This window comes from Filicampus tigris, chromosome 5 (assembly GCF_054856515.1).
Source record: "Filicampus tigris isolate MCC_2025a chromosome 5, RoL_Ftig_1.0, whole genome shotgun sequence".
Taxonomy (NCBI): domain Eukaryota; kingdom Metazoa; phylum Chordata; class Actinopteri; order Syngnathiformes; family Syngnathidae; genus Filicampus; species Filicampus tigris.
Genome location: NC_141221.1, coordinates 16137501 through 16152824, shown reverse-complemented (window position 1 = coordinate 16152824; position 15324 = coordinate 16137501). Strand labels below are relative to the sequence as shown.

At 39.2% G+C, this 15324-nt stretch overlaps 1 protein-coding gene across 29 annotated transcripts in view; it reads right to left on the bottom strand.

Annotated features, from left to right (window-relative positions):
- Window positions 1–15324, bottom strand: part of camk2b1 (calcium/calmodulin-dependent protein kinase (CaM kinase) II beta 1) — a 43643-nt gene that overhangs the window by 22367 nt on the left and 5952 nt on the right. For all 29 annotated transcript variants that reach the window (XM_086030676.1, XM_086030646.1, XM_086030651.1 and 26 more), the window contains exons 5-12: window positions 14850–14915; window positions 8451–8523; window positions 6966–7068; window positions 5803–5886; window positions 5599–5693; window positions 4279–4401; window positions 4102–4185; window positions 3269–3311 (exon numbers count right to left, since the gene is read on the bottom strand). In XM_086030676.1, coding sequence (XP_085886802.1) covers window positions 3269–3311; window positions 4102–4185; window positions 4279–4401; window positions 5599–5693; window positions 5803–5886; window positions 6966–7068; window positions 8451–8523; window positions 14850–14915 — 671 coding nt within the window. The remainder of the gene's footprint in view (window positions 1–3268; window positions 3312–4101; window positions 4186–4278; window positions 4402–5598; window positions 5694–5802; window positions 5887–6965; window positions 7069–8450; window positions 8524–14849; window positions 14916–15324) is intronic.

The window sequence follows — 15324 nt, the reverse complement described above, 5'->3', positions numbered from 1 at the left end:
AGTGGACCAACATCCCAGAAAGTAAATTCCAGGGATTGATAGAAGAAAGTTGGGCCTTAACTTGAGTGCCAGTGCATCGGCATGTTAGTACAAGTTAATGTTATTTATTATTACAAAATACGGATTTGGCGGATGTTTGGACTTAGACCACTATTGCACTATTTTTTTCTAATCTCAATTTGTTTTAAATTGCCAAGACACTGTATAAATCCCACAGATTTTACACAGTGCCATACTGGCCCAGGGCCATTGGCCCACCGCTAATATCGGATCCTGAAAAACTATGACAGGCGGGGGAAAAAAAAAATCATAAAATGAATATTAATAAAATTAGATCAAAGTAGAAGTAAAACTATAAATAATAAAACAAACCTAAAAACGTGTTATTAAAGTAACAGTGGAAAAAAGCCAACATGAACGGAAACAAAGTTTCTCTTTTGAAAACAGCCGTCACATCTTGCGCGGATATGATCTTATTGAATCTCAAAGCAATAAGACTGCCCGCTCGGTGAGACTCTCGGCAATATATTAGGCACGCCTTAATGAAAACGTGGAAGCAAGTGGCATTTGTGTTACAATATTGGGTTTTGTGTAACGTGTGACTCATATAACATGAGCTCAGGGAAGCTGTTGCCTAAATGTTCATGTGCAACATTTTCCAGAAAGGATGTTTAAAGTCAACATTTTATGGGAAAAGTGACTTTTTAATGGCTTGTATAAAAATAGTTGTCAAACTTTTTGAGTTTAGGGGAGATTATTTTTTTCCCCAACGACTCCCTCATGATTCTAATACCAATGAAATGCAACTACCATTTGAACCAAAAAGTAAAGCTCAAAAGCTGCTTACTTTTCAGCAAAGAAGTCATAATGCAATAGCAGATTCCTATTTTTTGCAGAAAAAAATAAAAGTTATGTTAAGAGAAAAAAAAATCTTATCTAAAAAAATGTACTCTTTGGAACAACAAAGACATATTTTGTCGCAGTGAAAAGTCATAGTCTAACGTGAAGAAAGTCGTATTGAGATCATGTTGAAATATTTTGATATTGATGTCAAAATTCAATCAGGGAAGAAAGTCAAATTTTAACATGTGGATTTTAAAAAATAAATTATTCTTGTAATATTATGCATTTTATTCTTGAAAAAAAACATCTGTTTATCTATGTCAAGTCCTAAAGGTAAACTGAACTGTACTGAGCTTTGCTGGATGCACAGACAATGCATTTATTTTGCTGAACACTGTGCAATGGTAATAAAGGTACTAATTCTAAAAAAATGACTACAAAACAGTACCTGACTGTTTGTTGACATTGTCGACGCAGTGGCAGGGTAGTTGTGTTTGGCAACGTGTCTGCATGCACCACATGCACGAATCCGCAAAACACTCTAACCACATACTCTGCAAGTAGAGGCCGCTCGCCTAGTTGCAACGCCCTAGTTTCGCCACCCTTTCCCCCGTTGTCATGGTAACAAAGTCGTACTCGAAATTGGCCGGGGTGAACCATCAGACGTTATTAAAGACACCATGGAACGGTTTTAAATTGTGAAAGAAAAAGGCATAATACATCACCTTTAAATACATTTCTCATTCTCTCTCTCTCTCTCTCTCTCTCTCTGAGTCACCTGACAATTATGATGCTGAGACACTTCCTGAGAACGGCAAAGAGAAATGTGGTCGAGAGCGAAGAAGAAGACAGGCAGAGAGGCAGAAGTAGCACACAAACAACCCCAACCCAGACAACTACTGGGTGTTATTTGTTATAAACCATAGCAGTCGACCATAATCCCCCACTAAAAAAAATCATAACTCCATTTCGTCTTTTAGCAGAGATGCAGTATCTCACAATGTTCCAAAATTTGCCACGAGGTGCCATATTGAACTTCCAGTGAGTATGAGAGTTTGATAGCGGTAATGCAAAACTTAACACACCTGTTCCCCATTCACATCTGAGACTCTGTCACAAAACAAAGATTAAATGGGCCAAATTTGGACATTTTCACTTACGGGTCAACTCACTTTTGTTGCCAGTGGTTTGGACATGAATAAATGTGTGTTGAATTATTTTGTCTGGACATTCAATTTAGACTGTTATACAAGCTTTACACCGACTACAGTGGAACCTTGGTTTTCGTACGCTTTAGTTTTCGTACAATTCTGTTTTTTGGCAAATTTTTGAATCTAAAATTTTGATTCGGCCATTCATTTTCCAGAATCAATGTGTGTTCACCCACAGCACCTTGTAAATTGTGTAAAAAGGGTTCAACGGATGGCAAAGAGGATTCCAAAATGCAAGCTTTTATTTACAAAGCAAGCACTGTCAACTCTCCCGGTCTGCTTGGCAACACTCGGGCAATATTGGTGTAACATATCCTGTCAAAAGTCAGACGTTCAAAATAAAAGCTTGCAATATAATAACAGTTTAATCACAATTTCTTGGGACACATGGTGGCTTACTCAGATCACATCAAGAGTATTCAATAAAGGTAAACCATATGTTAAACGTTCATTTATCCAATTTATTAGACATTTATATCATCTAACATTGTTTTCCTTACGTAAAACGTCAGTTGAGCTCTATAAAATGTCTGTTTTGCTCATATTTTTGGGAGACTGGAATGCATAAATTGAGTTTATATTATTTCCTATGGGAAATATTGTTTCAGTTTTTGCACAGTCTGATTTTTGTCAGACTTTATGGAACAGATGAATCACGAAACCCGAGGTTCCACTGTACATTAAATTGTAGCAAAGTGGCATTTATTCAGTGTTGTCCCATTGAAACATACTTAAGCATATTGTGAGATACTGTACATGCACACAAATATGAGACAGAAGTCAGAGCCATTCAAGCAAGCTGCGAAAATGAAGGTTACAGGGGGGCAAAATTCCCTGTCAAGGTGATAGTCATTCACAATTCAACAGCGATAAAACGTTTAAATAGACATGCCCACCCACATCCGACATCCCCCGACCCCATCTGTGTGGGAAAGAGTCACCGGAAAGTGTTTGGGACAAACATTTCAGCTGACATGGAAAAAGAAAAACACACAATACACGTGCGTCAATGGATGCTTGCAGAGGATCATGCCGACATTTTAACATTTCTATATTTATAAATATTGAGGCAAGTAGTGTGATTGTCCTCCAAAATGGTGACATGATCCTCCCAAAGCCAAAGTGTGATCTGCCCTCTTAGCATAAGTCCAGCTCATGCACGGTTCTTCTAGTGGTGAAGGGAAGTGACTCACTCGTGTGAGGGGGAGACTTACCGGAGAAATTCCGAGAGACCAGCATGGTGGTGAGGATGGCTCCCTGGATGGGAAACAAAACACAATTTTTAAAAAAAAGGTTCAAGGAGAGACAAATTTAAATTTCATAAATATTTAAAACAGATGTCATGCACATGCAGTGTGTTTGTTGTGGCGCTACATGTCTCTCTCAGACAAACAAAGCTTGCAGTTGGTGTGGTAAAAAAATTAAGACAAATATTCAATTAAAAAACATATAACACAAATTTTAAAAGCAGTGCGATATAATGAATTGTGAAAAAAAAATCATAAAAGGGTGGTGCTACAACTAATAAAATACACAAATGACTACAAATAAATACAAAAAAATTAAACAAAAAATTGTAAAAAAAAAACAATAGTGCTACAGCTATAAAAAAAATTGTAAATATATATATATATATATATATATATATATATATATATATATATATATATATCTATATATAGCTATATATACATATATATATAAGTATATATATATCTATATATATATACATATATAGATATATAGATATATATATATGGAGTGATACATACAAACCTAAATAAGGTAAAAGACATATAGAAAATATAAATAAATTGAAAATAAATGAATTTGAACTAAAACTAGAAATGAGAAGCAAATGCAACAACTCATTCAGGAAAGGAAACAAAGCACCGCAGACTCTCATTTGTTTGTCGTGTGGTGTGACCAGGAAAGATGAAGTGTGGACTGAAATAGAATCAAAAGGAACGTGATGGCGACGTGAAAACAGATCAAGAAAATGAAAAGGCTGGAGACGACTGAGGAGAAACGAGCGAGGCCGGCAGACCTTGAGTTTCCTCCTGGCGTTGAACTTCTTCAGGCACTCCACCGTCTCCTGTCTGTGCATCATGGAAGCCACCGTGGAACGTTGCTATTATAACAAGAACACAATTAGAACCAGGCCGGACTCCACAGCATACATCAAGATAGTGACGAGGCCCACTGTGCTGTATGTGACACTTACGCAGACCCACGGGTGCTTGAGGGCCTCCTGGGCGGTGATCCTCTTGGCCGGGTTGATGGTCAGCATCTGGTTGATCAGGTTTTTGGCCTCCGGGGTTACCGTGTCCCACTCTGGAGAAGGGAACTAAAAGGCCACAGAAAGCACACTAGTATAGAATGTGATGATAATCATAAACAATATGAATCATTTTATAACAACGTGGTGTGTTTTTTTCTTTCGCAACAGAGGAAGTGATCTCATGTTAAGTAATGCGTCTGAGTTCAGGTTAGAAGTATATGTAATGCTGCTGAAGTCGTTGGCAGGCAGTTAAAAAAGTGACCCGAGGGGGAGGCTTCCACCCCCTGAAATATGAATGAGAGCGCCGAGTTACGTAACGGCGACCAAAAAAAGAAACAGCGGCACAGCTGGGAAGTGAGAAAGGAGAGGAAACCAGACCGGAGGAAGTGAGTGGAAACATGAGAACAACAAAGTGGAAGAAACGCAACAGAAAAGCCACAGAGAGGACATTTTGGGAAAGAAAGACAGCAAGCTAGTGCGAGGGATGACATTTCATTGAGCTTCCTACCAACCCACCTTTTCAACGACCTACCTACTCATCCATCCTCTACTGACCTACCGACCCATTTACTTTCATACATCTGTACCTCCCTACCTACCTGCCTACCCATCTACTTTCCTATCTACAGTATACATCCACTTTCAAAGCTACCTACTTTCCTCCCTACCAACTCACCTAACAGCAAATTCCGGTGTCTATTGTATATAGTGTTTTGTGTTCATTTTTTGCTTTCACTTGTTGTATTATGGCTATTTTGTTGTTGTATGTAAAGTGCTTTGTTACAGCTGTAGCTGTTGTGAAATGCGCTATATAAATACAATTGTATTGTACATAGTTTTTACTTTCCTACATACCCACCTACTCATTTACTTTCCTCCGAAGTACCTACCTACCTACCTACCAAATAATTGTCAAATGCCTTTCTTACCTCTCAACCTAGTAAAGTACCTACAATACCAACCCATCTACTTTCCTAGCTCCCTACCGACAAAGTACCAATCTACAGAGCGCGCCGTTGCATTTTTTTTTTTACCCATCTAGCACCTACCTACCTATCTATCTACCTACCCATCTCCTTTCCTACCTATTACCAACCTAAATATTTACCTACTACAACCTACGACAGGAAGCCGAGAAAATAAAAGCAAAAGCTAGATAGATAAGATGAGGAGACAAAAAGGAAGCACGGAGAGAGGAAATGAGAACATGAATGACGAAGGAAGCAAAAGAAGAGGAGAGAGGAGACGAGTCTGTTCCCTCACGTCGTAGGCCCCGGCCTTGATCTGCTGGTACAGCTTGTGCTGATCCTCGTCCCAGAAAGGAGGGTAACCCACCAGCAGGATGTAGAGGATCACCCCTGACACAACACATGTGCACGCACACACACACACACACACACTTGATTGTAAGTCAAAAGACTCGTCTCGTGTGTAAAGTAGGGTGTGTTAATGGTAAGTGGAGCTCACCACAGGCCCAGATGTCCACAGGTTTGCCATATGCCTCCTTCCTCAGGACCTCAGGGGACAGGTACCCTGGTGTGCCAGCAAAGCCTACAGATAACGACATGAAGGAAAGAAAGCAGAAATGTCAAGTCCAGTTTTCGGTACTGTTAAGCTTGTCACGGATTCAAAGCATGCAGCAACATTCAACACACTTCACTGTTCCCAAAATGGTGCCTTGCAACTGAAAAGAGACACGCGTGGCTTTTGATATTAGTTCATGTGTTGTGTTTAAATTTGTCAACCAGATGGTGCTAATTTTTCATCATTCAAAGAATGCAGCATTTCACGCTTTTTAATGTGTCCCACAAGGGTGCATTGCAACTGAAATGATAAGTGAGTGTTGCTATTAATGTTGGGCAAAGTTATGTTTATATGTATTTGTCGATCGGATTACACTATTTCTTCACCATTCACGCAGCAACATTTTGTCCCCGTTCACTGCCTCCTTCAAGGGTACATTGTTACTTAAAAGATAAGTGTGTGTCTCTATTTATATTTGATAATGGTGTGTTTATTAGTCCACCAGATAACACAGTTATTTTTCTCTATTCAAAGCATGCAGCAACATTTTGCACCATTTTTGGTCTACGTCAAGGTTGCGTCGCCTCTTAAATGGTATAAGTGTGTCGCTACTGACATTAGACAACAGTGATTTTATATTTGTCCAGCAGATGGCACTATTTCTTCTCCATTCGAAGCATGCAGCAATATTTTGCATGCATTAGAGTCTACCTTAAGCGTCTTTTGCTACTTTAATAATAATTGTGTCGCTCTTGATGTTTGACAATCGTATGCTTACATTTGTCCATCAGATGGCGCCATTCCTTCTTCCTTCTCCATCCAAGCATACAGCCACATTTCACCCCATTTACTATCTACCACATGGGTGACTTGCTACTTAAAATAAGTCTGTTTTGCTATTGATATTGGACAATGGTGTGTTTATATTTATCCATCAGATGGCACTGTTTTTTTTTTTCTCAATTCAAAGCATGCAGCAACATTTCACACAGTTGAATGTGTCCCACAAGTGCGCCGCACTGAAATGATGAGTGAATGTCGTTGTTATTGCTGTTGTGTAATGCTGTGTATGTGTCTTGTGTGTCTTTTCTGTTTTGTCTACCTACCAAACCAGGCCTGCTGGTCCCCCTGCACTTCGATAGCCAGGCCAAAGTCGGCCAGTTTCACTGCCGCGTTCTTGCATTTGCTGGCCAGGAGCAGGTTCTCTGGCTGGAGGGTTTGCACATCAACACAGCAGACACAAAACACAAAGATGGATGCTATTTAAAGACATGACACATTTCACTTCGTCAACCCCCCCCCCCCCCATCCCCTTTCCCTACGCCTTCAGTCTGACACGGTGTGCTGTTGCTGTATAGGCTCAATCTCGGTGGCCCAGATAATAGCGCGTCTCATTATTCTCTGTCAGAAGAGACTCTAATAATGGGCCTCTATCCCCACTTGGCCCCCCTACTGTTGCTCTCCTGACATCGCAGACTTTTTTTTTTCTCAACAAGAATAGCACCATCTCAAATGAGGGACTCTGAAAAGTCACATTTTAATTCTGTTTGACTATTTTACCACAAATCATCACTTGGGGAGTGTTTATTTACTACAAATGGGGGCGGGGGTTTCTATTAGTGGACGTGGCACTTTAGGAATAAAGTAAAAACTGTTTCCATCCCTAGTCTGTAGGTGCTGCAGTTTTGGTTAGCTTTAAGGTTAAAACTTTAACGTTATAATGCTATAATATAATAGTTGCGGAAATAATTAGAAAAGTTATTCCGTCAATCAAAATGTACAAATGAGTGAATTTACTATTAAAGTACTATAAATACAATTTGAACCATTTGTCTTCCATGAAATACTTAAAAATGACTTAATTAAATTAAATTACAAAATGAGTAAATATACACGCACATTAACTACAGTATGTTTTTCATAAAATAATTGTCCATTTATAATATATTTTATTTATTATTATAATTTATTATTATTAATGAACTAATTTTGATGGTGAATAATTATTTTATTATTAAGGTTAACCATTATACATGCACATTATAATACTTTATCTTGAATAAGTGGGTAATTATAATATAATTTGTATAATGAAATGTAGTAATTAATTAATAATTAAAAAATGGTGAATCATTTGAGCATTTAAGCAAACTATTATACATATGTAGTTTAATTTAATTAAATTTAATTGAAAATTTTCTAAATTACTTTTTAATGTAAAATATTTTACATCCATAAAGGTTACTTAATTACAAATTATTTAATTACCTTTTTAATTAAATAGAATCCATTTTTAAAATAGTAAATTATTATTTCATTATTAAGGTAAACTATGATACAGACACATTGATGTGTTTTATTTACCTATTTATCTAGTGATTCATTTAAAAACTGAGGGAATTACTATTTTATTATGGAAATAAAACATTTTTGCATCTTTCACACGTTATGTTACTGGCCCTTGAGAACAAATGTTTACCTAGCTCTGGTGTAAATGTTGCGGTGCCCAAAACAAAAAGAAGCGTCCACGGGAACTTGTGGCTCCAGAAATGTTGTGTTCCAAGAATGGAATGTTCCCCTGCGTTACTCACCTTCAGGTCTCGATGCACAACGCCCATTTGATGGCAGTGAAGCACAGCTTCCAGGATCTGCTGGATGCAGTGACTGTATGCAAAACCAACCAAAATGTCACTTTGAGGTTGTTGTTTTTTTTTAATACTGTACATTCAATCAGGTAACATTATTTGTGGAAAACAACAAAAACATCTATAACATAAAAATGGTATACTCTAATCAAATATGGTGATGTCTCAAATAAATTTATATGTAGGTCTGTACATTGCCTGGGTGAATCCAGCTGTGGGAGATATGATCTGATATACACATGCATGCACGCACACGCACAATGTTGTGGATGTGACGCTGGGTGTGAACTAAAGCTAGGCCATGCATGCGATTGCTGCACACTGAGACCTGAGATGCAATCTAGTTTGTCTGTCCGTCTGTCTCTCTGTCCGTCCGTGTATCTCTCTCTCTATATCTGTCACATCTATCACAGATAATGTAGTTGAGGACAAACTGACATTATTGTAAAGGTGAGGGCCATAAATTCCAATTCCTTGTGTCCTTTCTAAAGGTCTACAGACAAATTGATGACACTGAGCGCAAAAAAAAATCAACACGAGAGTGAACTCAACCCCCGAAGCCAGTTTCACCTAGCACCATGAAATTTGGTAGATGTGTCTACTATGAGTAGACCCACAAAAAAAAACGATGACGGAAAAAACACAGGAATGGAGGAATGATGCATTTTTTGTTTGAAACGGCCAATTTAGCTCAGTCGCACGCACCCCCTAGAATTTGATTTGAAAATTCCGCCCCCAAAGCCAGTTTGACCTGGCAACAAAAAATTTGGTAGGCGTGTATATCATGAATAGTCCCACAAAAAAATTCTCAAAAAGCCGTGCCTGAAAAGACACAGGAAACTCTTCCATTTTAGTATGCAACAACTCTTTTCGCCCAGTTGCATCCTCTGGAAGAATATTTAAAAATTCAGCCGCCAAAGACAGTTTAACTTATCAACATGAAATTTGGTCAGTATGTATATCAGGAATGGACCTACAAAAAAAATCTCAAGAAGCCGTGCCTGAACACACATAGGAGGTCTGCCACTTGTGTTTGAAGCACACATTTTTGCACAGAAGCGGCCTCTAGAATTTTCCTTTAAAAAAAAGGATTTGGATGATGTGTCTCTCATGAACAGACCCACAAAAAAATCTCAAGTGGCCATGCCTGAAAAGTTCCATGCTAGGAAGTCTGCCATTTTGCTTTGTAGCGGCCATTTTAGTTTCACTAGTTTCACTGTGCAACATTAAATTTGGTAGGCATGTCTATCATGAGTAGACCCGCAGAAAAGTCTCAAGTATATTTGGTTTTATTTATTACGCTTAGAAGCTAATCATTTCATCAGTGTGTAGCATACCAGACCAAAGAGTACCGCTTAATGATGAAAAAAGGCAGTGTTTCATTTGGGGGTGGGGTGTTTAGTAGTTCAAGTGGGCAACACATGCTGCGATTCATTGAAGCACGGCATCTACTGTATCAGAGCGGAGGAAGCTATTTGAGGACGAAAGCTAAATGGAACGCTTATGTATCGGATGAAAGTGAATCACGGAGGACACAGAGAACTGGTGCCAGGCTATTTTTCCAGCGCTACACGGAAAGAGATACATGTGTGTGTGCAAGTGCGTGTGTGTGTGTGCGTGTGCGTCCGCGTGTATGCAAGTGTGTGTGTGGACAAGGTGCAATGAGCGAGTGTAATGTGCAGAATATGTGACTAATAGCAGGCGCTCAGAGACACGCAGCCTGCAGGATTCACACCCACAGAGTGTCTAGTGAGTGGGAGGACTGAGAGAGAGAGCTGTACGGGAGTGTGCGTGTGTGTGTGTGTCAACTTGCACCAAAATCCATTTCTTAACAAGGATCAACCCAGAAATCTTCCTATTGCACATTCACGTCCTTTTACATCCTTCTATTTACTTGTATAAGGCATAATATAATAAACAATAGACACGATTTGGACTATTCTTAGCCAAAATAAATAGCCATTTTGAGGACTTTCACAAAACCCCAAATTTACCAAATTTTGCACTTGTGTGGTTATGCAGATGAGAATGGACGTTCAGACGAACTCGTCCAATTGGAATGTTTTCAAAAATCCAGCCTGACGACACTTTCACTTAGTAACATAAACTTGGGTTAGCGTGTCTATCATGAGTAGACAAAAAAGTTTTGAGACGCCACGCATAAAAAAGACTCTAGAAGTCCGCTATTTTGGCTTGAACTGACCATCATTGGGGTCTTTTGGCCATTTATCCAGGCGTTCTTCAAAGACTACCTCGCCTGATCGGAACATTTTACTTTTTAAAATGTCGGCCCTTGAAGGCAGTTTCACCTGGCAACCTGACATTTGGTAGGGATGTCTATGCTGAGTAGACCCACAAAAAGTCTCAAGAACTCATGTCTGAAAAGACACAGGAAGTCTGCCATTTTGGTTTGGAGGAGACATTCTAGTTTATCATAGCAACATGAAACTTGGTAGGCATGTCTATCATGAGTAGTCACACAAAAAAAGTCTGAAGAAGCCATGCCCGAAAACAACCAAGAATTTCACAATTATTGTTTTGAACTGGCTTTTTCAGGGTCATTTGGTCAGAAACCCGTCCTACCGGAATATTAAAAAAAAAAAAAAAACAACTCCCAAGTCAGTTTCACTTTGCAACATGCAACTGAGTAAACATGTCTATCAAGACTAGGAAAAAAAGCCTCAAGACGCCATGCCAGGAAAGACAGTCATTCTGCCATTTTGGTTTTGAATGGCCATCTTTGCTTCATTTTGGACTTTTGGATTGCCAGGTGTACTTTGTAAATGAACTTGTCCTGCACGTTTTGTCCAAATGCAATCACATTTGAACCAAGCATACTAGAAATATGCAAGAACTCCACTCCTGACATACCAATTTCCATCCAAGTCGGAAGCAAACAGCGATCCAAAAAACAATTTAGGGAGTGTCATGCGCATACCATTCATGTAGCTTCACACCATCACAAGTGATTGTGGTGTCTGAGTGAGAGTGATATAATTTTACACATTTCAGTTGCAGCAAAAGCTCCTATAAAAACTCTGCAACAACTTCACCACTTAAGAGGTTTTTGAAATGTGACTGTAATCTAATCACAAAAAATTGCACCTTCTCAAAAAGGTGATATGTGGAAAAAAGAAATACTTCAGCCTGAAATACACATTTATTTATACAACAATCACGAATAAGAAATTTTGCACAAAGTGTAAACCACCTAAGTATGCAACAGTCAAACGCTAACTCCGCGGATAATGTTGGCGGAGCAAAATAAGTGATTAAATAAACATACAAATCATAATTTATTGGACGCTTGTAAGACAGCGTAAAAGAAACGTTGCTAAGACAGCGTAAAAGAAACGTTGCTGCATGCTTTGAATGGGGAGAGGTCGCGCCACCTGTTGGGCAGATTTGACCTATATTCATGTAACAGCCAAAATGGCTCGAATATAACCATACCAAAAATAATCAACCATGTGCCCCTTAGTGGAGTTAAAAAAAAAAAAGAACCAAAAAAAATACTAGTGCACAGATTTAAGTGTGTCAAACAGTGAGGAGCAAGTGATTTTGACAAGGTGTGATGGAGAAGAGTTCCAGGTTTGATCGTGTGTGTGTGTGTGTGGGGGTGTGTGTGTGCGTGTGCGTGTGCGTGTGTGCGTGTGTGCGTGCGCGTGTGTGCGGTGTGTGATTCAGACTAATTATCACCGCTAATTGAAGTCCCACTTCCCGCTGGTCTCCAAGGGAGAGGGTGGGTGGCGGGAAGGGAACTGGCCTTGATGACTGACATTAAGAAGCTGGAGAGTGGGGTGTGTGTGTGTGGGGGGGGGGGGGGTGTATTTCAGTACCTCAGCTGCTACACTAAAAGATAACATTTGATCGAAAAATGTATCAAAAGAAATAGAATGCAAACGCAAATGTACTAGATCAGCAGCAAGCTGTAGAAGCTGGTTATCATTTTTGTTTGCATAATTTCGATCATTTCAATTTTCAAATGTTAGTGTTTTCAGATGATTGACTTTTCTGATATTTGCCATATGGGATGATGACAATTTTCAGATGTTTGAGTTTCGGATGCTAACATTGTCATGCGTTAGCGTTCTTGGATGTTTTGAGTTTCTTCGTTCGAGCTTTTGAATTGTTGCGTTTTCAGATTTGTTTTTTTTTCCATTAATGTTTGCATTTTTAAAGTTTGTGTTTTACGATGACGGCGTTTTGGGATATTAGTGTTTTCAGATGTTTGCGTTTTTTGATGTTGACTTTTTTGGATGTAATCATTTTTAGATGATAGCATTTTCAAAAGTTTTTCATTTTTGATGTTTGCGTTTTTGAATGGGTGTTTTTGTACGTCAGCATTTTCGGGTGTTTGCGTTTGGGATGGTAGTGTTTTTGTGTGTTAACGTTCTCTGATCTTTGAGTTTTCGGTCATTTGAGCTTTTGAATGTTTGCCTTTTCAGATGTTTGCATTTTTTATGGTGTGCTTTACAATTGCTGCACCTTTTCATATATTGTAGTTTCCAGATGTTTGAGTTTTATGATCTTTATGTCTCTGAATGTATTCGTTTTCAAATGTTAACGTGTTCAGATGTCTGAATTTTTGGATATTAAAAGTTCTCAGATATTTGAGTTTTTGGATGGTAGCACTTTTGGAGGTTTGCATTTTTGGTTGCATTTTCAAATGCTTTTGTTTCCAATTTAGCTTTATAATGTTAGTGGTTTGGGATATTAACAATTTTAGATGTTTTAATTCTTAGATGTTTGAGTTTTCAGACGTCAGCCTTTTTTCAACTTTTGCAATTTATGCTTGCATATTACATTTCTATTTTTGAATGTTAGCAATTCAGGATGCTTGAGTTTTTGGATGTTAGGCATTTCTGGATGTTTTTGAACGTGAGCATTTTCACATGTTTGCATTTTCGGACTGTTTGTGTCTTCAATGGGTTTTTCAATAATAATTGAAAGATGATGATTGTTGTGGTTTTTCCAAATGCTTGTTTGTGAACATTTGCGGTTTCATTTTTTTTTTTTTTTTAGTAATGAAATGTTTGAGTTTTAACACTTGCATTTGTGGAAGTTTTTTTTTTTTTTTTTTAAATGGTAGTACTTTGTCAAGTTGAAGCTTGTGCTACAATAAGAAATCGAATCGAGAATAAACCGGCCCTGCAAACCTGCTTGCATGCCTCCGATGCGGGACAACCCTCAATAAAACAAAGACGTTTACTGGAAAGAGTGGTCTGTCTTCATTAAACCTAATGGAGCAAACTAATGGCACTAAGTGAGCTTTAATAAGTCGACTGCGCACTAATCAACTGTACGCGTTCACTCTTGCTCTCTCTCTCGCTGCCGTGATTTAACTTATCGGCACAGAATATGCCGATTTCAATAGTTGCCGTCATAACTCAAAGCGAGTCATTCATTAAATGCCGATTATCAGGCATCTTTTTCTACAACGTCGGGACTTTTTTGCCTTCTTCACTTTCACCAGCTTTGAAAGGGGAAGTGTCACATTCACGCGCCCGTACCTCCGCCGACTGTCTGTCAAGTGGGTCGAGCCTGCCTGCGAGTCGGCGCCTAATGGTGGGAAGGAGATATATAAAGCAGCATGGGTGGTGGAAAAAAAAGAAGAGGAAACCAATCTAAACTTAGAGGAATGTGCTGTTTTTTCCCCGAAGAAAAAGAAAAGTGTAGTGGAAAATGAGAGGCACCTGTTATGAACATTTAAAGGCAAAATTTAATGCAAACCTGAATGTCCTGCAAATATCTGGGGGTTTACTGTACGGTAAAAATACCCAGTATAGCAACACCATATCATTTTTTTATATACATAGTTTTACGCCTCCTACCGGATTTGAACACGTTCAAACCTATTAAAGTACACTTTTCAAACACATCATAAGTGTATTTAAACACAAAAAAACACCTAACTGCAAGCATAAAATGTATGCAAAATCCTGCTCGTATTGTCGCATCTGTGTTAGATTAGCCTTTAAGAGGCGGGGCCAGGTGTAGTGGCGTGTGACGTGCACAAGTGAGTGACTGGACGTGAGCTGAGGTTGACAGCAGCTCCTGCGTGAGTGTATTCAGAGTATGTTGACGTGTTTTACTTTTCTCCCGGTGTTCGGGAAAACCTCAAAGACTGCGGCTCTCCTTTCCCACATGCGCAGTACGTAAAACCCATGAAAAACCATCACTTGAAAAAAAAACCACACTACAGCGGAGGCGCCTTGCCTCGTGAAGCACTTGAGGCAAAATGGGATTAGTGCATGCAGCACAGGTGCAGTTAATCCACTCAACGAGTTTTCTGTCGAAAGAAGAAGCGAAAAAAAAGTGGTGTACTGAAAACGTCGCTCCTACCTGGCGTCGGCCTCACTGTAGTACTCTCGGGCTACGATGTCCTCAAATAATTCACCTCCAGTCACCCTGCATGGAGACACGCACGCACGCACACACAGACAAGCACGCGCATGCACATATTAACACACACATGAACAGTGTGTCTGATTTCTTTCTTCATCCCCTTCCCCAACCTACATGGTAACCATGGAAACTAGAAGGGGATCACACAGCGCAATGGATGCGGATGGCGTGGGAGTGGGTACAAGATTCGGGTGGGGGGGTCATGGAATAGAGTTATGTAATTGTTTATGAAGGAAAAAGAGGGGGAGGAAGGAGAAGAGGAAAAAGAGGAGCAGAGGAGAAGAAACAAGAGCAGAGGAGAGTAGCGAGGAAATGAGGAGAAGAGGAAATAATGAGAAGAAACGACTGGAGATGAAATGAGAGGAAACAGGAGGAGAGAGGATTAGGAAGAGACAAGAAGAGGAGACAAGAG